This window comes from Aspergillus pseudodeflectus, assembly GCF_044049435.1.
Source record: "Aspergillus pseudodeflectus strain CBS 756.74 chromosome Unknown BJX68scaffold_26, whole genome shotgun sequence".
Lineage (NCBI taxonomy): Eukaryota > Fungi > Ascomycota > Eurotiomycetes > Eurotiales > Aspergillaceae > Aspergillus > Aspergillus pseudodeflectus.
The window spans coordinates 1-18,805 of NW_027263802.1; the positions used below are offsets into that span (position 1 = coordinate 1).

Here is an 18,805-nt window from a genome sequence, read left to right on the forward strand (position 1 = left end):
GTTCAGAGCATCGATACGACAAGATGGATTACTTCGCCAACGAAGCCATCTACGACCTCCTGATAAACCTCACCGAGGACGAAACCCAGCACTTACTGCATATCACCGAGCAAACCCTCCAAGTCTTCTCCGTCAACGGCGAGCGCACATACCGTCCACCCCCAACATCCAGAACATCTTCACCCGGCCAGGCCATCGGCGTTACGACCTTCAGACGCGATCCACAAAATCCATAAACATGGTCGGCTCCCACTGCGCCGATGAAGTCTGCGACGTGATCGCCTGCGGCCTGTTCAACCCACCCGGTTGCACAACCATGTACAAGAAACTCGAGCGCTTCGGCGACAATAACAACAGTATCAGGTAACTCCTCCTCCAAGAACCTCACGGGCCCCGGGCATATGCACAAACCTCATCCTCCCGCCCTGCGGCCCGCTCATCATGGAGAGCGACGAGTACCCGCCCATGTCTGGCGAGAATATGATTGCGACGGCGACGGTCCTTCTTGAAACGGGGATGGTGAAGATGCGCGATCCGGTTAGGAGATCGTGCTTGATTCGCCGGCGGATATTGGAAAAGAAGACTTGCATTCTAAAACGCCATAATCTAATGCAACTACTCGGCTAGAGAATCGACGACCGCTTCCCCTCCCCCCTCGCCGTCGCCCCCAAGTCATCCAACTCCCTCGCCGCATCCCCATTGACAAGTGCACTCGACGACCTTAACCCGACGCCCCCATCCGAAACCTCCGACATGGGCCGATACGGTTTCTCGCGGTTCCGAACCGCCAGCCCCGTCTTGACAGCATACATGACCATGAACCCCAACAGAACCAGGATCATCGCTGCACTGCTGACGAAGAGGATGACGCCCATGACGCTCGAGACCATCCGGTGTTGATTGAAGATGTTTGAGAAGAAGAGGATGAATATGGAGTGCAGGAAGGTTATTGATGCGGCTGTGATGTTTACGGCGTTACTTTGCTTGTCGACGTAGGGGCGGAGGATACAGACTGTTATTAGCATGGCGGTGTCGATGATGAGGAATGCAATGGCTTGCGTCTTTAGCGAGGACTGAGAGAAACTGATGAAGAGGGCTTTGGCGAAGATGCCCCCAAGCGTTACCGCGGAGAAATATGACGCGTCTCTGTTGTAGTGTACGTATAGAAAGCCGTATTTATGTAGGGCCGCCGGGTCGGAGAAGAGAGACGAGACCGGGTGGCGATGCATAGCCAGGGCGCGGCTCCGTGTGAGGAGAACCTGGACGACGGCCCATAGCAGGGCTCCGACGACGAAAAGAAAGGTGACGATGGCGAGAAGTATTTCGGCGGGGGAGTCACGCTGCGTGAGCTCCCAGAGACAAAAAATGCAGATCGGCGCGAAGGCCAGGAAGTAGATTCGATGCAGGATGCCCTTGGACATACTGTTCCAATAGGGCAACGGGCTTCGGAGGCGAGGGTGCACTTGGACAGCTTTCCAGAGCGAGATCAGGACTACGGTGACGACGGTGATGAATCCGAATAGGATGAAGGCCGTGAGGAAGAGGTTCGTTTGCTCGATTCCGGCGCGGAACGCGACGCGAGACAGACCACGGACGACGACGTCGGTTGAAGTTGATGTCTCCGAGTCTGCTCGCTTTGCAAGCGCAGCGCCCTCGTCCCGTTTCCTCAAGACATGGACCATGTGAGTCGACATGGTCTCCATGAGTTGATCAGCAGTCCCCCCCGTCGACCGCTGATACCAGGTGCAAACCTTCTCCAGGAAATCCGCATGGACGACCCCCATACTCCACTGGAAGTTCTGCGTCCACGACTGAACGATTGGCGGCATCGGAACAGCAAGCATACCAAGCATCGCCTGCGCCTGGACGAACCCGAACAGCGAAAAGATATAGCCCGCCAGTCTCACCGCAGCATCCGAATATCCCCAGATGATCGGCACGACGACAGAAACCACCAGCCCGATCCCAGCAAACACCGCAACGATCCACCCCACCGCCGCCTGGTACACCGTCTTCCCATTCGACAGCGCAGCCTGTACAACCGTCGTCTCCTCACCAGTCTTCAGCGACTTGACAGAAATCTTAACGATAGCGTCGAGATCCGGAATCGAATACGCGATCGACGGAATCGACCCTAGCGTCTTCTTCGCAATGGGTATATTGCTCATGGTGAGTTCGAGGGGTCCCGCGTTCATCGGGCAGAAGCCCTTGAGGGCCTTGACCTTGCATGGGTTGAGCGTTTCGTTGGTCGCCTGGTAGCCGTATGCGAAGAGGAGAATTCGCGCCGTGACGTTGCCGGTGATCTTGGTGTCGCCTACGAGGCGGAGCGCGGCGGTTGTATTGTCGGGGGTGAAGACGGCGGAGAAGAGGGTTGCGGAGAAGTTGCCCGGTTTGATGATGTCGAGGGCGTGCGTTTCGATGAGTCGGGTTGCTGTGGCGGAGGGGAGGAGGGAGGCATAGCTGAGGAGGAGGAGGAGAAGTGGTGGTAGTGATGGGAGCCGCATTGGGGTCGTGGTGAGGTTGGTCGGTCGAGGGGGAAGGATACCACATCGCCAGTGCAACCGGAGCGCATTTCCCTTTTACCTTTCACCGGCCGATTGCCAAATTTAGGCACCCATTTTGTTTGGTCTCGGATCCTCGGTGTTCACAGCCTCAATGACCGCCAGAGGGTTCCGGTCAGTTTGAGAACCAGTGCAAAGGATAAAAAGAGAAAGCGCCCAACGATTGGCTGGAAAAACTTCAAGAGTAATGCCACGATCGACAAACTTGCATCAAGCTAGCTAAATCAAGATTTAACAAAGGTATAAGCAAGAGATGTGCGAACTGTCAAAGAACTTGAAACAAGCTTGGGCGTGGTCTAGGCCAAACAGGGGAGTTGGGCCAGCGCTTTGGTGTGTTTCGAGGTCACACGGCATTGGGGCTGTGCTGTGTAGTTTAATGAGTGTCTCACCTCAGGGACCAGTCTGCAAAGATTCAGGGACAGACACTAGAGGACAGGCTAACGGACAATCAAAGGACACCTGTTGCCGTCAAAGGCTCTAATTAATATGTTGTCGGTCAAAGTCATGGTGGCTCATGCTGACCAGCTTGACTGGGCATAACTATGACCAATTGATTCTCAACTGGCCCACAGGTGAGGTTTCTGGTCACCCAATAATTTCTGGAATTTGTCTAGCAAATAAGGGGTTAAACTCCTGATTTTTCGACTTGTTAGAGACTCACGTTCTGGCTCTACAAGATGTACTGCCTATGCCCTGCTGAAATCATAGGCTCTACCATTTGATCGTACAGCAACCCCAGCGTCACATCAGATGACGTCCAGCGACATAAGGACGCACGTGCGCGCCTAGAACAATGTAGTGCGACGCTAATATTGCTAAATATACGACAAGATCCGGGGTTGTCGGCTCCAAGGTTATAACTGGTCCTCAACAGCAACCCTCCTCCCGGCCTGAGCTATCTCCGATTCTCCGATCGATTCTCCGATCGACTCCCCGGCCTGAGGTTTATGGCGCCGATAACTAGTGGACACTGAATAGACATTACGATTGAGCATGTGTCGAAGGACAAATTCTCGTGGTTGCCGAAGTTGAGAGCTACTCTGGTGGGAGGTAGACGTCCCTCCCCAGGTGCCTCATCCATGCTATTAAGAGTGTGACTTATCAAGGCATATTGAATTCTCGGTACTCATTGCTAACAATTACGAGTCGCCCATACTCAGAGTAGCGTCCGACGCAGCGACTCACTCCTTAGCCCGATCCTCCCTAACTTCGACACCACCCTCGGCCTCATACGGATCAACATCCGTCTTCGCGAACCTCCAAGCAGGCACCCTCTGCTCAAACAGCACATCCAACTCCTCATACGTCCGCCCCCTCGGCTCCGGCACCCGAAATGCCGCCCAGACGAGACAAACCAGACACGTCCCGGCCCAAAAGTACGCAGACCGCGCACCCCACGCCCACGACTCGTCGTTGAGCTGGTAATTCGTGAGAACGTTCACGACGATGTTGCTGATGTTGTATCCCGCTCGAGCGAGGTTGATTGTTTTCGCCTTGAGTCTGGTGGATGAAAGTTCCGAGACGAGCGAGTACGTCACGGGTCCGATGGAAATGTCGTAAACGAATGTGAAGACAATGAGCATGACTCCAATCGCCCATTTTGCTGCGTTGTTGGAGCCCGGTGCAAATGAGAGACTTCCCGTTATGATGAGGATGATGAACAGCATGGAGAGTCCGAGGAGGTGGATGCTCCGACGGCCGAGTTTCGACATGAGGAACCATGAGGCGATTGTACCGAGGACGCCGAGTGCGTACTGGCCTAAGCTAAGGTTGAACGAATGCACTTCGGGGAGGCCAGCCTGCACGCAGAAGTAGGCGAAATACCCCATGAGGTTCTGGCCGCTGAGGGTTTGGACGATCCATATGCCGCAGACGATCTCTGTCCGACGGAGGTTCACGCCCCTGAAGCAATCGAGGTAGCTGGTGCCGGCCGACAGGGACTTCTCCAGTTCGTTGGTGTGCTGGATCATGGCGATGGTGCTGTCTGCGTCGAAGTTTCCGTCTTGAGGGGAAGTGAGGCGTTGGAGCGCTCGCTTCGCGCCGGTGATATCGCCGCGTCGAACGTGCCACCAAGGAGACTCAGGCGCGAAGAGGATTCCGATGAGGATGGGAAGAGGCCATGCCCATTGCACGGCAAAGGGGATCCGGTATGACCATTGGTCCATGCGTTGAAATGACCCCCTATTCACACCAGCTGCGATGAACTGGCCTATTACCCAGCAAACGTTGATATAGGTGGTAAGATACGGCCGAAGCACAACCGGACAGACTTCTGATGCATATGCGGCGGGCAGGGTTTGAAAAATGCCCCACGGGATACCGGCTAGGATTTCGGCCGATAGAAGCATCTGCACGTTGACGGCAAAGAAGAAGATGAAAATCACGGCGTTCATTGCGATCAGGGCGTAGATCATCGTCCAGCGGTATCCCAGGCGTTCAGAGACGAGACCGCTGATGATGAGACCGATAACTTCACCGACGCGAGCACCATTTGACAATGCCGACTGCCACGAAGCGGGAACATTCCAGTCACCACTTGAAGTCTGGACACCATACTTTTGTTTGAAAGCTGGTGACGCGTACAGAGATCCGAGGAGGGCGAGATCATACCCCTCCATGATGAGGGTGGAAGATAAAAGCACAGACCACGCAACGGCTTTAGGATACAGACGTAGACCTTGCCAAAGGGTCATGGACTGCTCCTGTCGAGCAGCATGTTTGCCGTGGGCCAAGGCCTGTTTCGGATGAGGGTCATTTTCCGTTGACATGGTGCAGTTGATAGCCGGGATCAAGGATTGCAAAAAACGTGAGTTGATGAAGACAGGGGTGACAAGAGACGGTCATCTGGACTCTTAAATACCTTGAGGACGCTCATACGAGCTTCGTTGATGTAAAAACTCCAGCTGCATCTGCGGCACAAGTCTGGGGTCATCCCCCGCAAATTTTCGTGGTATGCCTTTGATCGGCGCAAGATCGGCACAAAGTTCCAGATGCTAGTTGGTCGCATGGCCGAGAGACTCGGGCCTTAGTCGGTGTTTCTGCGAGTAAAGAGACGGTGGGTCTCTCAGGAGGGTCCGTGGGGTGGCGATTCGCCAAGTCGAATGTCTAGCAAGCGAATATGTAGGGTATAAAGCAGGCTCGCTCATCAACCGGTAGTGAAAACATCAGAAATCTGCGTATCCGAGAATAATGTCACCTTCTGCGGTCGAAACTGTCCCTACAGGGACCAACAATTGGTGGAAGGAGGCCACAATCTACCAGGTACTGCTTGGCCTACTCCAACCCGGACAGTCACGTGCTCACTACACAGGTCTACCCGGCATCCTTCAGGGACTCCAACGGTGATGGCTGGGGTGATATACCCGGTGTTATCGAGAAAGTGCCCTATTTGCATTCTCTGGGTGTCGATGTTGTTTGGCTCTCGCCCATGTACGACAGCCCTATGCTGGACATGGGGTATGATGTCTCAGACTATGAGAACGTCTTACCCGCTTACGGAACCGTCGCGGATGTCGAGAAACTAGTCGAGGAGTGTCACAAGCATGGAATGAGACTCATTCTAGACCTTGTTGTTAACCATACGAGTGACCAGCACAAGTGGTTCCAGGAGAGTCGAAGCAGCAAGGACAATCCGAAGCGCGATTGGTATTTCTGGAGGCCGCCTCGCTATGACGACAAGGGGAGCCGCCTGCCTCCGACTAATTATCGAGGATATTTCGCTGGAAGTACCTGTAAGTATCATCCCTTCGTCAATGTTTGGTCGATGCTAATACCTGCAGGGACATGGGATGAACATACCCAAGAGTATTACCTCCACCTATACGCCAAGGAACAACCTGATCTGAACTGGGACAACCCAGAAACACGCAAAGCGATATACGATAGTGCCGTCCGCTTCTGGCTCGACAAGGGAGTTGACGGATTCCGGGTGGACACTGTGAACAAGTACAGCAAATACACCGATTTCCCCGATGCCCCGATCACAGACCCGAAGAGCTACATTCAGCCAGCCATCGGAATGTGGTGCAATGGTCCACGGATTCACGAGTTCATTCGCGAAATGTATGACGAGGCATTAGAACCATATGGCGATGTGGTCACCGTGGGAGAGCTTGCGAATTGCCCGGACCCTGCGCATGTGCTGAGATACGTAGGTGCCTCAGCCAAGCAGCTCAGCATGGTCTTTCACCTGGACATCGGGCATATCGGTATGGGTAGTCTGGAGGACAAGTATATCCTGCACCCCTGGAAGTTGACGGAGATGAAATCCATCGTGGCCAAGTGGCAGACTTTCATTGAGGGCACCGATGGGTGGACAACTGCGTTTTGTGAGAATCATGATAATGGTCGGTCTGTATCGCGGTTTGCGTCGGATGCGCCAGAGTTTCGTGAGAGATCAGCAAAAATGCTTGCCCTTATGATGATGGCAATGACCGGGACGTTGTTCCTCTATCAAGGGCAAGAGATCGGGATGATCAATGCTCCTCGCGACTGGCCAATCGAGGAATACAAGGACATCGAGGGTCTGGGGTACTACCTTGAAGCACAGAGCCAGGTCGCGAGTGGTGTGGATCCGACTCGAGAGGAACGGATCATGGATGGACTTCGCGTGCTGGCTCGCGATCACTCTCGACTCCCAATGCAGTGGGACGATTCTCCTCAAGCTGGCTTTACGACAGGAGAACCGTGGATGCGGACACACGATCTATACCGAGAGATCAATGTCAAGAAGCAAGAGACGGATCCGGACAGTGTACTTTCGTTCTGGAAACAGGCTCTGCAGCTGCGTAAGGAATATCGGCAGCTATTTATCCACGGGGCATTTGAGGTGCTTGACTTTGACAATCAGCAGACCTTTTGTTTCGTCAAGTCGAGAGGTCAAGACCGGGCGCTCGTGGTCTTGAACTTTACAGCGACTGCTCAGACCTGTCCTCAACCAGAAATGGTAGCACAGATGAAGCTGCTAATCAGTAATTATCCAGATACTTCTGAGGGTGTTGAGAAATTGCAGCCGTATGAAGGGAGGATTTATATGGCAGTATAAATTGAGAGGATGGGTTGTTCGAGCAAATATATATAGTGCGCCCAGGGTACGTGGAATGATGCGCCGTAGTGTAAGAGCAGTGAATCAAAAATTGGTCAGTAGGTGCCTCAAAAGTGAGACTCAACAATGAAATACAATGACATTGCTGGTGTTATCTCCACAAAGCAGTCTTCATGGTTTCCTCCAGCTTCCCCAACGCTGCAGGGAGCCGAAGTCTTGGCGTTCTGGGGCGACTCCAACCTGATCGCAAGCGGACTTTGCACTCATTCCTCCTTCATTCCTCGATCACCGTCTCAAAATGTGGGTTTCCACGCGACAGGACAAATAATGCCCTCTGATAAGCCCATAACAATAGCATGTGATGCCTGTCGACGGCGCAAAGTCAAATGCGATGGCCTGCAACCCTGCAACCGCTGCGAGAGCGCTGGGATCGCTTGCCGCACCACCAGCGTGCGCCGCAAGAAGGGCCGCCAAGGGGCCACCGCGACCGTTCTGCACGAATTGCGAAAAGCCCCAGAACGCCCTGAGGCGCCATCTTTTCCACTGACCGGGCCGTCCGATCAATTTATCCGACAATCTCGACTGCTACGTGCAACGGTAGTACAGAGCTGTGCAGAGTATTTCTTCGCGCGTATGCTGGGAACAGTCCCCATTCTCCTGCCGGTAACGTTCCAAAGCCATGTCGATCGCATGGCTGAAAGTCTACCCTCGTACTGTCTCGTCTCGGCATTTTGTGCCTTTGTCTTTACACAGACGGGGTATGCCTCGTCGCTTAGTCCAGCAGATTCCGCGAGTACCGGGACGCTTGGCAGACAATTGCTGACGGAAGCTATGGCTGCTCGTCGACATCTGGATCCGTTTGCAGCTCCAACTCGTGTCGGAATCACAATTGCCTTTCTACTGTACGGGTGTCAGATCGGACTAGGGAACCAGCGACAAGCATATTACTTTTTGCGGGAAGCCACGACGCTTTACACGGCCGGCATGCTGGACCAAGCCGACACCGGCGTCGATGAGGATGCAGGAAGCCTATTTTGGCTTCTTTTGATCTCGGAGAGGTACGAGTAAGGGCCATATCGTAGGCGGAGCTACTTGCTGACCATACCAAGAGCGCACGCGATTCGACGGCATCGTCCCATCACTTTACAGGTAACCCGGGATAGCCCAGTCCTCCACCGTGCCGAGCCAGATGCATTCCGACTTGGCTTCCGCTGCTTAGCAGAGCTCTATCGGCCGTTCGACCAAACATTTCTGAGCCGTTGGAACGGCACCGATTCGCCCTCCTCGAGAGAACAGTTGATCCACTTGGAAGAGCATTTGCAACAAGCAGTCCCTGCTGATCTCGAGCTACCCGATATGCTGCTAGCGGACCTTCGCGTGTCACAGCAATGGCTCCGGACCATGATCTGGCAGCTTGCTACGTCTTCTGGGTTTCTGTCCAGTACCCCGTCACATCCTTGCCTGGGCTTCGCCTACCCGCTTCAAATCGCGCGGGATCTGTCACTAGCGACATGGAAGCTCTCCAAGGAAAGCTTGGAAACGCACGGCGTCGGTTTGGTAAAACAACATTTCCATCACTCTCTGCACCAAGCTCAGGCACTCACAAATCCTAGGTCGAGAAAATGTTCGAAATCACATGTACCCTAACCGATGTAATGGCCTGCATGTCACCGGCGGGCCTGCGCTCTTCTAGTTTCGAGCTTGGTCCCCAGGACTACCTCAAGCATCTTTGCACCCTGATCCAGGGCCTACCTGGCGGAGAAACCAAATTCCTGCCGCTTCTCCTCGCGAAGATCGGCCAAACCCTGCCTTCAATGCTAGGCCCAGTGACTCGACACCTCGGCTTGCCGGTCCAAGATGCGATCTCGCCAAAGGAGGTGGATATTGGATCACCGGTAGCATTGGGCAATGACTGGAACAAGGCCTTGAATTGGGCTGAGATGAGCCGTATTGGTGATAAGACGCCCGAGATCGAGGGTGGCCTTGAGATTGGGCTGGGGTTCTGAACTCCCGGCACCCCGGGGAACCGACAGCCCCATGTTTACAAAAGACTGTCAATCATCATGCAGCTTGGAGAGGTATCATTGGAGTGGCGCCTGCGCCAGATTATTCTCTATTCAACTAATATCATCCACAGCACTTGGTCGCCTCCTCCTGCACCTGTACCGTCGCCTGCTTCGGTCCCTGCGTCTGGCCAAGTACCACGCGATATTGCCCCCAGTCAAAGAACAATTTGCCCAAGAATGCCCCGATGAATATGGAAATGATCATGTACCCATTGTAATACATGGCGATCAACATGGTGATATACGCAGTCCCGAACTGTGCGACGTGCAGAATCGCCCGGATCACCTGCTGAATCGGGCTTGCGCGGAACGTCATGACGCTGGGCGGCGCACCGCATACAAGCGGATCGTCAAGTTGAGCGATCGTGTGCCGTTGGAATTGTCGCTGCAGGGACTCTTCGTAGTCCTTTGATACACGACGGAGGAATTCAAGAGAGACGCCGAGGAGGGCGACGCCGATGCACGAGACGGCGAACATGGCCTTTGTGGTCACGTGCCATGATTCAGCGAGGAAGCAGCTGTCGATGGTGTTCCAGTTCCAGATCATCTATGACGAAGGGGTCAGTCCAGTGAGAAATTGCGAAATCGAGAGGGTGGGGCGAACCAACCTCGGCGGTGCAGGAGACGTTGCTCGCCACGCCCATGTCCATGCCGCCATGGCGGGGGAGGAGAGTGTGTTCCATTATGGTGATGTGAGCGCTAGAGATTTGATGGCAACCATTGTCAACATTGAGTCGTAGGAACAGGTAAATATTTATCAGTCAGGGACTGGCTCGATCTTGCCATGGCGTCAGATATTAGATTGACTCCAACGGTGGAGCGCGCGCATTTGAGCACATTTTTAGCTAATCAGAGACAAGCCTGACGAGTTGTTATATTGACACCCAAAGACCACATACTAACGCCCTAAACCTAATCAAGTAATTCAACAAGCTCAATGAACAGGGCTGCCTCTTCCACATTTAAGGTGGCTAAGGTGGCTAGAGTGGTCAAGGCAGGCTTAAGATAGCTTCAGGTTGGATCTACGGTCATTCAGGCTTCTTTTCCTCGTTCATTAGGGCGGCTGGTGGTGTAGTTGGTGGACTAAAGGGCGAAGGATATAGCGCTGGTGGGATAATCCAACAGGGCCAGCGCTAGCCCAATTCGGTCTAAGATGGTGCGTATGTAAGCATTTGGGCTGTGAACATAACAAGTTGCAGCAACACTAGAGGCGATTTGAGTGGGTTGGCACAGCTTGGCAGTTCGAGATTGACAAGCATTGCCGGATTCGATCCGTCACCATCTGTGGCACCTCCGGAAATATAACTTGCTGACCATTGCCACGTTTCTGGCTGCAGACACGACATCCTGCCACCAAGACGCAGCGCAGCCACCATGTCCAGCGCCATGAAGGCCCCGCGACACATCCAGGACTTCTCGGTCGACTCGGAGCTCGAGTACCACTGGGGCTACGCCTCCCGCCAGGTCCCGTGTCTCAACGACGCGGGGTCGTGTGCGTATCTCGATGCTGTCTACCATGAGCACGACCTGGGGATGATGTATACGTTTATTCTCTGGGCTGTCATATGTGGGCTGTTGTTTCTCTGGGTTCTTGGGCGGAAGCTCTTGCCTCTCGCCAGAATCTCGACACCGTCCAAGGAGCAGCTGCTAGAAGACTCCCGGCCCAAGCAGAATTCGTTCTATCGTTTCGGTACTGCTGCCAAAGCCTTTGGCCGTCGCCATCTGCTCCCGGAGAGCTTGACGGGCTTCTTTGGTCACACTACGCGACTGCAGATTGGCATTCTCACCATCATTATTGCCTACCTGACCATCTTCACATTTGTGGGGATTACGTACAAGGTCAGTTCATCTCGATACCCAACCTACAATGATTACCAACTGATAAATGAAGAAATGGGTAACCCCAGTCAAAAATAGCCCTGGTGTATATAACACGCGAACTGGGCTGGGTCCGTGGTCAGACCGTATCGGTATCCTCGCCTTCGCTCTCACGCCCCTCTCTGTCCTCCTCTCCAGTCGAGAATCACTGCTCTCCATGATTACCGGCATCCCGTACCACCATTTCATGTTCCTGCACCGCTGGATCGGCTGGATCATCTTCATCCAATCCGCCCTCCACACCCTCGGCTGGACCATCGTCGAAGCCCGCCTCTACCAGCCCCAGCCCACTGTCTGGAACGAGTGGGTGGCTCAGGTGTACATCATCTGGGGAATCGTCGCCATGATCCTGCTTTCGATTATGGTTACATTCAGCACACAGTGGGGCATCCGCCTGACCGGCTACGAGTTCTTCCGCAAGTCACACTATGTCCTCGCCATGGTCTACATCGGCGCCTGCTGGGGCCATTGGGTACAGCTCTACTGCTGGATGATCGCATCTCTCCTCGTCTGGTTCTTTGACCGCGGCGTGCGTCTCGTCCGTACATTCGCCCTCCACCACTTCAACACCCCAAACACAATATCCGCTTTAGGCCTCCACGTCCCCGAGGCCCGCATGACCCTCTTCGAACGCAGCCATGACGGCGACGTCGTCCGTCTCGACTTTGAGCACAACCACGACGAATGGAAGATTGGCCAGCACTTTTTCCTCTGCTTTCCCGACCTCACCCTATGGCAGAGCCACCCAATGACCCCACTCAGCGTCCCTGGACAGAACCCGCGCGGCCAAAACCACACGTACATCATCCGGACTCGCAAGGGCATCACCAAGCAGCTTGCAGACATCGCCCGAAACGCCCAGCTCAGTGCGGCGTCACCCATTCCTGCACCAACGACGTCCGTCGTCCTCTCTGGTCCCTACGGCCAGTCGATCCTGAGCGACGACTTTTACCGCGAAGATGATGTCAACGTCATGTGCATTGCCGGCGGGACCGGGGTCACATTTGTCCTCCCCGTCCTCCTCGCCCTCACCCGCACCCCACGCCGGGGCAACCTCGAGTTTGTCTGGGCCATCCGCCGCAAGGACGACCTGAAGTGGATTGAGCCGGAACTGCAGACCCTCCGTAGAGCCGCAGCAGCAACATCAAACTTCCGCATTCGCATCTTCGTCACCCGCGGGACGCACGATAACCCAACACCCACGACAACAACTACTACGAACGCCGAATACGAATCAAAAGAAGCCGCAGTGCAAAACGCAAACCCGTCCTCCATCTCCTCCTCTTCCTCAACAGAAATGAAGCAAGACACGTTCTCCGTCCACGAACCCTCCTCCTCCGCCTCATTGAGCAGCGGAAACACTAAGCACCCCGATCTCGCGACACAGCTCACGGAATTCATTTCACGGACTGTATCGGGTCCTACGCGCGTCGTTGCGAGTGGGCCCTTATCTATGATTCGCGATCTGCGGAGCGCCGTTGCGCAGTGTAATGATGCGGGTCGGGTGTGGAAGGGCGAGGAGCGGTTTGATGTGCAGCTGGTGCATGACGATCGGTTGGAGTATTGAGCTGGCTCATGAGTGATATGATACCCTGGTTTTGTTGGTTTTGTTGGTTTTGTTTTGGTATATAGATGGATATTATTATATACCCTTTTGCTCAATGTGCATGTCTTCATATTCATTGTTGTAGATTGGATCTTGAAGGAGGTATAATGCTTGACGTTTCCCTCACGTTTCCTGTGCTAGTAGACGCAGAGCCCTTCTTTACTGAGGTCCGAAAGAAATGCCAAGCCGAAGCACCGTTGGACAAGGTGCGTGGACAGCCCGGGGCTCTAACCTTCTACTTTCCACGCGATAATAGAAGGATCTTAGGCTCGTAGGCCTTCCCAAACGCAGGAAATAGAATATACAGTGTCCAAGCCGCGTTCCGCGAACTTGTCCACAGCGGAGCGAATTTTTATTCGTCCGTATGCGAACTTTTCTCCCAGTTCGTAGACGACGCCCGAGTCCGGACCGGTCAATCGTGGATTGCGAACTCGGGACCTATTTCCGGTCCTCACTTGGACGCCGCCCGCATGTCTGAGGCTCCTGGTCGAGTTGAACCAGTTATTGTTGGCCTGTAAATTTGCTGTGTTGATCCTCCATTCGGGAAGCTCTCTCAGGCACCAGAACATTGCTGTCGGTGCCTATTACCCCCAAGGTTCTTGTGGAACATCGACGACGACCCCTGCCAAGCAAATACGGTCTCGACTGTCAGTCAATGCCTGGCCAACCCTTGTAAAGTCTGAATGGTGAGATCTATAATACGTGTGATCAGGCCCACATCTCTCAGCATGTGGACTGTTTGGCGGTTGACCTCGGAAGTTTGGACAAAACTCGAGGGATCGGCGGCCGGAATATGCATAAAGACTGACACGTCATTTTACAGTGAGGCTATGTGCAGCTGCAGTGAGAGACTGCCTCAGCCCCTGCAAATGAGCGTGCGATTAGACAAGGCTTCAACCAAGGGACTCCAGCAACGTCAATAATATGCACCCGCTATGAGGCTGTGCCTGGGACCTCTGTTTGCCCAGTAGCGAGAATAATTCATATAGCGGCATCCCTACATTCGCTCTGGACTTGACCCGGACTCATCCTTAAACCTGCCACATAGAAATGTCAGAAAACGCCGTCTACACCTTCACCTTTTCTTTATTCTTCTTGCTAGCTATTCTCCCTCAGACGGCCGCCTCGAGCAGCTTTCTCTGGTACAATGCCACCTCAGACGCAGGTCAAGTCGAATGTATATACCCCATCAGCGGGCAATACGCTCTTCTCCAACGGATCCTCTACTACGCGCTACTCGCCTTCTCCGTCGTTAGTCAAGGGTCCCCTTGGCTAGTGGCCGGTGCCCTGGGTACAGCCATGACATTCGCCGCATCCGCTGCTCTCCACGCCACGATTCTCGCGGGTACATCCGACAACTCACTCCTCGATCTCGATTGCCTGGGGACATTCGCGCTAGTTAGTGTAGGCAGCCTCGCAGCGACAGTCTTCTTCGACTACTCCACCCTTCTTCGCGAGTCGCCCGCGCGCCCTGTGTTCCGATACTGGGCAGTGATTATGATCGTGGGAACCATATGTTCCGTCATTACCCTGTGGAGAGAATATCCCAGTGAGGAGCCGTGTTATTCGGATCAAACCCTCAACGGGACAGAGATCGACCCTGTCCTACTCACCAGCCCCGCACAACTAGGCCTGGTCCCCTTCAACTGCACCTACGCCTGCTTCGACAAGCGACAGGCGTTTCGTGCACCGAGCGATATCCTCGTCGTACCAGCAGGCACAGTCTCGCAGGCCCGGAGTAGGCTCCTCCTCACCTCAACGTTCGTCGCTCTATTCTTTGGGACCCTCGTATCCGCCTATCGTCTGATTAATCTCCATCGTTACTATACGGGATTCGAACTCAACTCCGCAGTCCAGAGCAGCCGTGGCCGTCAAGGTGACGGCTTCGCATTCGGAAAATACGGCCGCGCGCAGCAGCACACTGAAACAATCCTCCGTCAGGCCTTGCACACCGGCCAGAAACGATACCGAGCGGGATGGGTGACGCACCTGCTAGCCGTCCTGTCAGTCGTCGTCCTCATCTTGAATGAGGTATTCATCAATGCTGGGACCGATATCCCCTCGGCTGAGGAGAGCTACGCGGTTGGCCAGTGGGGGCCCTGGGTTGCGGTCATCATGGCTTTGGCGGGGTCGGCTATTGTGGAGTATCATCGGCCCAGATGTGAAGAGCGGCAGGCGGTGCTGTTGCAGGATGTTGGTGTCTTTCGTGAGGGGAGGAGGGGACTTGCGGAGAGTCGAAGTCCAAGTCCTCGGCCCGCTGCATGGAGTGGTGCAGAAGGAGTGGAGGTGCCGAAGGCAACTTGGCGTGGGGTATGGAGGTCGTGGACTTGAGGAAGGATGACTTCTATCGCGTTGGATATACATGAATTCCTGACGTCTTTTTCGTACTACCATACGTTTCAGAAGGATGGAGTGGGCTTCACAACCTGAAGGCCCCTTTTGATTTAAGCACAACCTATCCCAGCTGTGGACTGTTCAGGAAGGGACACCCAATGGCCGCGCCTTCCTCGCGCGAGTAACTACTCAAGAAGGAAGGAACGACCACCCTCAACCTCTCGCTCTTTCCTGTGGTGCTTTATCAAGGAACAATCCTTCATCTGCCTCGGAGCACCAAGACCCGGGCACCCTACCGCAAATATTGGCTCCAACCATTGATATACAGTGTAGTGGTTGATAATGTTCTAAATATCCCTTTTATTGATATACCATCCCATCCACAGGCGTATCAACCTTCGCACCCGAGAACGCACAGTGACCAACCTTTCCCTCCTCACAGGGCTCGACACCCCATTTCAGCCGCTCATACTCGATCCCCTCCGACATGGTCTCCGCAGAACGAGGTTGGCAAGCAGCAGCTATAGCCAAACTACAACTCCCCGCAACCGGCATGCCCGACCGAAACCTCCGTCTCCCGGTGAGAAGCAGCCCAGCGGGCAAGAGCACACCAACACACACACCGATAACAATCGCCGGCGGCGAGTATCCCACCGTCATCGTATCACCACTCGGCTCGCGCTCACCGTCCCTATAGACGACTATTCTAACAAGGAAGATACTCTGCGAGATAAGCCAATGGAGCAGCGCCGAGAGCGCTATAAGCGGCACCCCATATCGATACGGCAACGATAGAAAATGCGTTCTGCGCTGGTGGCCCTGCGGCGGTGTGCTGACGCGGAGTCCCTTGCGGGTTATGGCGAAGCGGTCCCATTCCGTCGCGAGGGCCATATTCGTCAGAATGGCGTTGCACATGAAGTATAGGGCGGAGAAGATGAGTTGCGGGACGTTGGCTATTAGCGTGTTGGGGATTAGACCGCCGGGCCAGTTGAGGGTGTCGACCATTGTTTTTGTGTTTATGGACGCGAGGCCGGACGTCCACAGGCCGGATTGGTCATCTAGGCGGGTGACGCCGTGGATTAAGAGGGCGATGCAGAGGATTAGAGCGGATGTGTAGCTGGGTTGGGCAGTTAGTGCGGGTTGAACAGCGGGAGGGTTGGGGAGCCCTACGTAAATAGGCAGAGTACCCAGCGGGTGAGTGATAGCGATGACCACCGTCGTTTCGGCGTGGCATTGTACACTGCCGGCTTCTCCTGATCTTCCCAATGCCGAGGCGTGTACGACCCAAATCGGAACGTACTGGGAACCTTGACTCCGAGGGCACCAAGCTTGCAGGTGCAAAATGTCGCCATTTTCTGCATAGTGGACGAGAACAGCGCAACCTTCTCCTCCTTGCTCTTCAACGCGACTAACTCTCGGCTCAAGAGACAATTGCCCTCAGCCATCTTGTCAGGCGAGCGCAAGAAAGACGCAATCGCATCACCAACCGTCAAGATCGGCGCTCCGCTAAGAAGAACCGTGGCAAGGACAATAAGAACAGCCTTGACAAAGTTGGTCCCAATAACTGCTATTGCGAGCGGCAGGCTAAATTCAAGCGTGCACTTCTCGCCCTCCATGTCGGCAAGACAATAATCCACCTTGTATCCGTACACAACCCAATCATCGTGCGAGCGGATATCAGAAAGATACTGGGAGCACGGCTGTTCCAAAGCCATCCCGCGGCGTTCGGCACAGATCCACCGATAGGGGTCGGTTTCTAGGTTGTCATGCGCTGAGGGGACCTGTTGGCTGTAGACCCTGCTCATGGAGGAGTTGGCGCCGCTGAAGCCGTCGCTGATCAAGACGACGCTGCCGTATTTTGATTGGAAATTTGTAGCATATGCGTCGAGGCACTCCTGGATCGACAGTCTTTTGAGAATGCTCGCTTGCTCGACAAGTTTTCGAGCTGGTGCATAGTCCAAGAGCATGTCGTTCGCTCCATCATAGATAAGAGTAACATGTTCGGGTGTGAGTGTTGAAACGCTTGAGTTTGAGACGTATACGTCGTATGCGTTGGCTGATATTGTGGAGTAAACGGAAGAGTTGTAGCTGGTTTAGATGATGAGCATCGTTCCTCATAATCAAGCATTTGGTGATATCGGAGACCTACAACAAATGAAGCGGAGCAGAGGAGAAAACCAGACAACACCAAAACAGCGATCGAGTGGTTGGTATTCTGGTTAGATTTCGCAGACTGGGAACGCCAATGTCGAGCCATTTATTCTTCGCATGGGCGCGGTCCAAGTCACCTCGTGATGGTGCGCTTAGGCATTGCTAGCGATAGTCAGTTGGTTCGTAGAAGGTTCCTGGAAAAGAATCCGCACCATAGCATAATTACTGGCACTGAGGAGCAGCGTGCTGAGTATGTTGATCAAGAAGTGAATCCCCGCGCTGATCTGCTTTACGCGGTCGCAACTGCCGGAGAATAAGACGGATTCAGTCGCTGAATGGCGCAAAGTCGCCCACAGGAGCATCACGAGATTCAAAATCAGAACGACGACACTTGTCGTAGCGCCCAGGCACAGCGTCCCTTTCCAGCCCCCAAAGCGCCCACCATGTCGCTTTCTCGGCGGTGCTATATCTTTATTCTCCGCATCGTCTTGCTCCAATGGCTCGTGGTTCCGTCGGAGGGATGCGAGCTCGAGCATTATCGGGTTCTTCATTGCAAAGCATCGTTGAAGTTGGGAAGGTGACGTGAGGTCGAGGTGGGAGCCTGGGGGAATGAGCAAGCGCATGCCGCTCTCAAGCTAAGATTAAAGGACAGTTGCTAAGAATAAAAGCCAAGTATCAATTGGAGGGTGTGCCTGGGGGCCAAAGTGCTAATCTGTTTATGGCTAGCATCTTTCTGTACAGCCACACCAGTCTTGCAGATCGGGTGCAGTCCCAGCCGAGACACATGTAAGAAGAATAAAGAGCACTTTGAGTACATCATACAGTAAAGTGGTACGTTGAATGCGGCTTAAAGTCGAAATAAAATCAGCCTATTGTACTGAACTCAAGAGAAGGATATTGGGATAGCACAGGAACGAAGCCACGAAATCATCTCCCTCCACTGTGCAATGACTACTCGCTTAACAGGCACCCCATCTAGTGTGAATAACCTACAATGGCACGAGGATGCAGATTCTTTTCCTACATTGAGGTCTTCCGTCTGTATTGGAGGGAGCGTGTCAACGCGCGGTTGCGAGTGCTGAAGCGGCCCACACAACGCTAGATGATGACCTTTTCACCTTTGGAAACTCACTATGCCGAACAATGGATCGGTGCTAGTCTAGAT

At 54.0% G+C, this 18,805-nt stretch overlaps 8 protein-coding genes across 8 annotated transcripts; 4 read left to right on the forward strand and 4 right to left on the reverse strand.

The window, feature by feature from the left end:
- Positions 1 to 2,824, reverse strand: BJX68DRAFT_238669 (transient receptor potential ion channel family protein). Its single transcript, XM_071040404.1, has one exon. The coding sequence runs from the start codon at positions 2,502 to 2,504 to the stop codon at positions 624 to 626; it is 1,881 nt and encodes a 626-aa protein (XP_070898100.1). The 5' UTR covers positions 2,505 to 2,824; the 3' UTR covers positions 1 to 623.
- A 580-nt stretch (positions 2,825 to 3,404) lies between these two features.
- BJX68DRAFT_238670 (putative MFS maltose permease) lies at positions 3,405 to 5,489 on the reverse strand. Its single transcript, XM_071040405.1, has one exon. It carries the CDS (start codon positions 5,327 to 5,329, stop codon positions 3,743 to 3,745), a length of 1,587 nt encoding a protein of 528 aa, XP_070898101.1. The 5' UTR covers positions 5,330 to 5,489; the 3' UTR covers positions 3,405 to 3,742.
- A 243-nt stretch (positions 5,490 to 5,732) lies between these two features.
- BJX68DRAFT_102930 (glycoside hydrolase family 13 protein) lies at positions 5,733 to 7,677 on the forward strand. Its single transcript, XM_071035766.1, has 3 exons — positions 5,733 to 5,822; positions 5,872 to 6,292; positions 6,341 to 7,677. Exons 1-3 carry the CDS (start codon positions 5,751 to 5,753, stop codon positions 7,603 to 7,605), a joined length of 1,758 nt encoding a protein of 585 aa, XP_070898102.1. The 5' UTR covers positions 5,733 to 5,750; the 3' UTR covers positions 7,606 to 7,677.
- Positions 7,678 to 7,932: 255 nt separating this feature from the next.
- BJX68DRAFT_255811 (putative C6 finger domain protein) lies at positions 7,933 to 9,611 on the forward strand (the record flags this gene model as incomplete). The annotated part of the gene is made up of 3 exons (XM_071043104.1): positions 7,933 to 8,663; positions 8,715 to 9,162; positions 9,219 to 9,611. The coding sequence occupies 3 exons, from the start codon at positions 7,933 to 7,935 to the stop codon at positions 9,609 to 9,611; spliced, it is 1,572 nt and encodes a 523-aa protein (XP_070898103.1).
- Positions 9,612 to 9,732: 121 nt separating this feature from the next.
- On the reverse strand, positions 9,733 to 10,354 carry BJX68DRAFT_267643 (copper transporter family protein; the record flags this gene model as incomplete). The annotated part of the gene is made up of 2 exons (XM_071045863.1): positions 9,733 to 10,218; positions 10,280 to 10,354. 2 exons carry the CDS (start codon positions 10,352 to 10,354, stop codon positions 9,733 to 9,735), a joined length of 561 nt encoding a protein of 186 aa, XP_070898104.1.
- Positions 10,355 to 11,014: 660 nt separating this feature from the next.
- BJX68DRAFT_238680 (ferric reductase family protein) lies at positions 11,015 to 13,213 on the forward strand. Its single transcript, XM_071040406.1, has 2 exons — positions 11,015 to 11,510; positions 11,563 to 13,213. The coding sequence occupies exons 1-2, from the start codon at positions 11,046 to 11,048 to the stop codon at positions 13,114 to 13,116; spliced, it is 2,019 nt and encodes a 672-aa protein (XP_070898105.1). The 5' UTR covers positions 11,015 to 11,045; the 3' UTR covers positions 13,117 to 13,213.
- A 992-nt stretch (positions 13,214 to 14,205) lies between these two features.
- On the forward strand, positions 14,206 to 15,486 carry BJX68DRAFT_267645 (uncharacterized protein; the record flags this gene model as incomplete). Its single annotated transcript, XM_071045864.1, has 1 exon — positions 14,206 to 15,486. One exon carries the CDS (start codon positions 14,206 to 14,208, stop codon positions 15,484 to 15,486), a length of 1,281 nt encoding a protein of 426 aa, XP_070898106.1.
- On the reverse strand, positions 15,330 to 18,255 carry BJX68DRAFT_238683 (uncharacterized protein). The gene is made up of 4 exons (XM_071040407.1): positions 17,853 to 18,255; positions 17,639 to 17,802; positions 16,660 to 17,577; positions 15,330 to 16,606 (listed from the first exon to the last, which is right to left on the reverse strand). Exons 1-4 carry the CDS (start codon positions 18,189 to 18,191, stop codon positions 15,850 to 15,852), a joined length of 2,178 nt encoding a protein of 725 aa, XP_070898107.1. The 5' UTR covers positions 18,192 to 18,255; the 3' UTR covers positions 15,330 to 15,849.
- Between the last annotated feature and the right edge of the window lie 550 nt (positions 18,256 to 18,805).

What these genes read in the sequence shown, in the direction of transcription:
- BJX68DRAFT_238669 (XM_071040404.1), bottom strand. Translation starts at nt 2,504, where the DNA reads ATGCGGCTCCCATCACTACCACCACTTCTCCTCCTCCTCCTCAGCTAT.
- BJX68DRAFT_238670 (XM_071040405.1), bottom strand. Translation starts at nt 5,329, where the DNA reads ATGTCAACGGAAAATGACCCTCATCCGAAACAGGCCTTGGCCCACGGC.
- BJX68DRAFT_102930 (XM_071035766.1), top strand. Translation starts at nt 5,751, where the DNA reads ATGTCACCTTCTGCGGTCGAAACTGTCCCTACAGGGACCAACAATTGG. An exon ending in AGGAGGCCACAATCTACCAG is followed by an intron (nt 5,823 to 5,871) that starts GTACTGCTTGGC and finishes CTCACTACACAG; the next exon opens with GTCTACCCGGCATCCTTCAG. An exon ending in ATATTTCGCTGGAAGTACCT is followed by an intron (nt 6,293 to 6,340) that starts GTAAGTATCATC and finishes TAATACCTGCAG; the next exon opens with GGACATGGGATGAACATACC.
- BJX68DRAFT_238680 (XM_071040406.1), top strand. Translation starts at nt 11,046, where the DNA reads ATGTCCAGCGCCATGAAGGCCCCGCGACACATCCAGGACTTCTCGGTC. An exon ending in TTGTGGGGATTACGTACAAG is followed by an intron (nt 11,511 to 11,562) that starts GTCAGTTCATCT and finishes TGATAAATGAAG; the next exon opens with AAATGGGTAACCCCAGTCAA.
- BJX68DRAFT_238683 (XM_071040407.1), bottom strand. Translation starts at nt 18,191, where the DNA reads ATGAAGAACCCGATAATGCTCGAGCTCGCATCCCTCCGACGGAACCAC. An exon ending in GTGCCAGTAATTATGCTATG is followed by an intron (nt 17,803 to 17,852) that starts GTGCGGATTCTT and finishes GACTATCGCTAG; the next exon opens with CAATGCCTAAGCGCACCATC. An exon ending in TGGGTACTCTGCCTATTTAC is followed by an intron (nt 16,607 to 16,659) that starts GTAGGGCTCCCC and finishes TGCCCAACCCAG; the next exon opens with CTACACATCCGCTCTAATCC.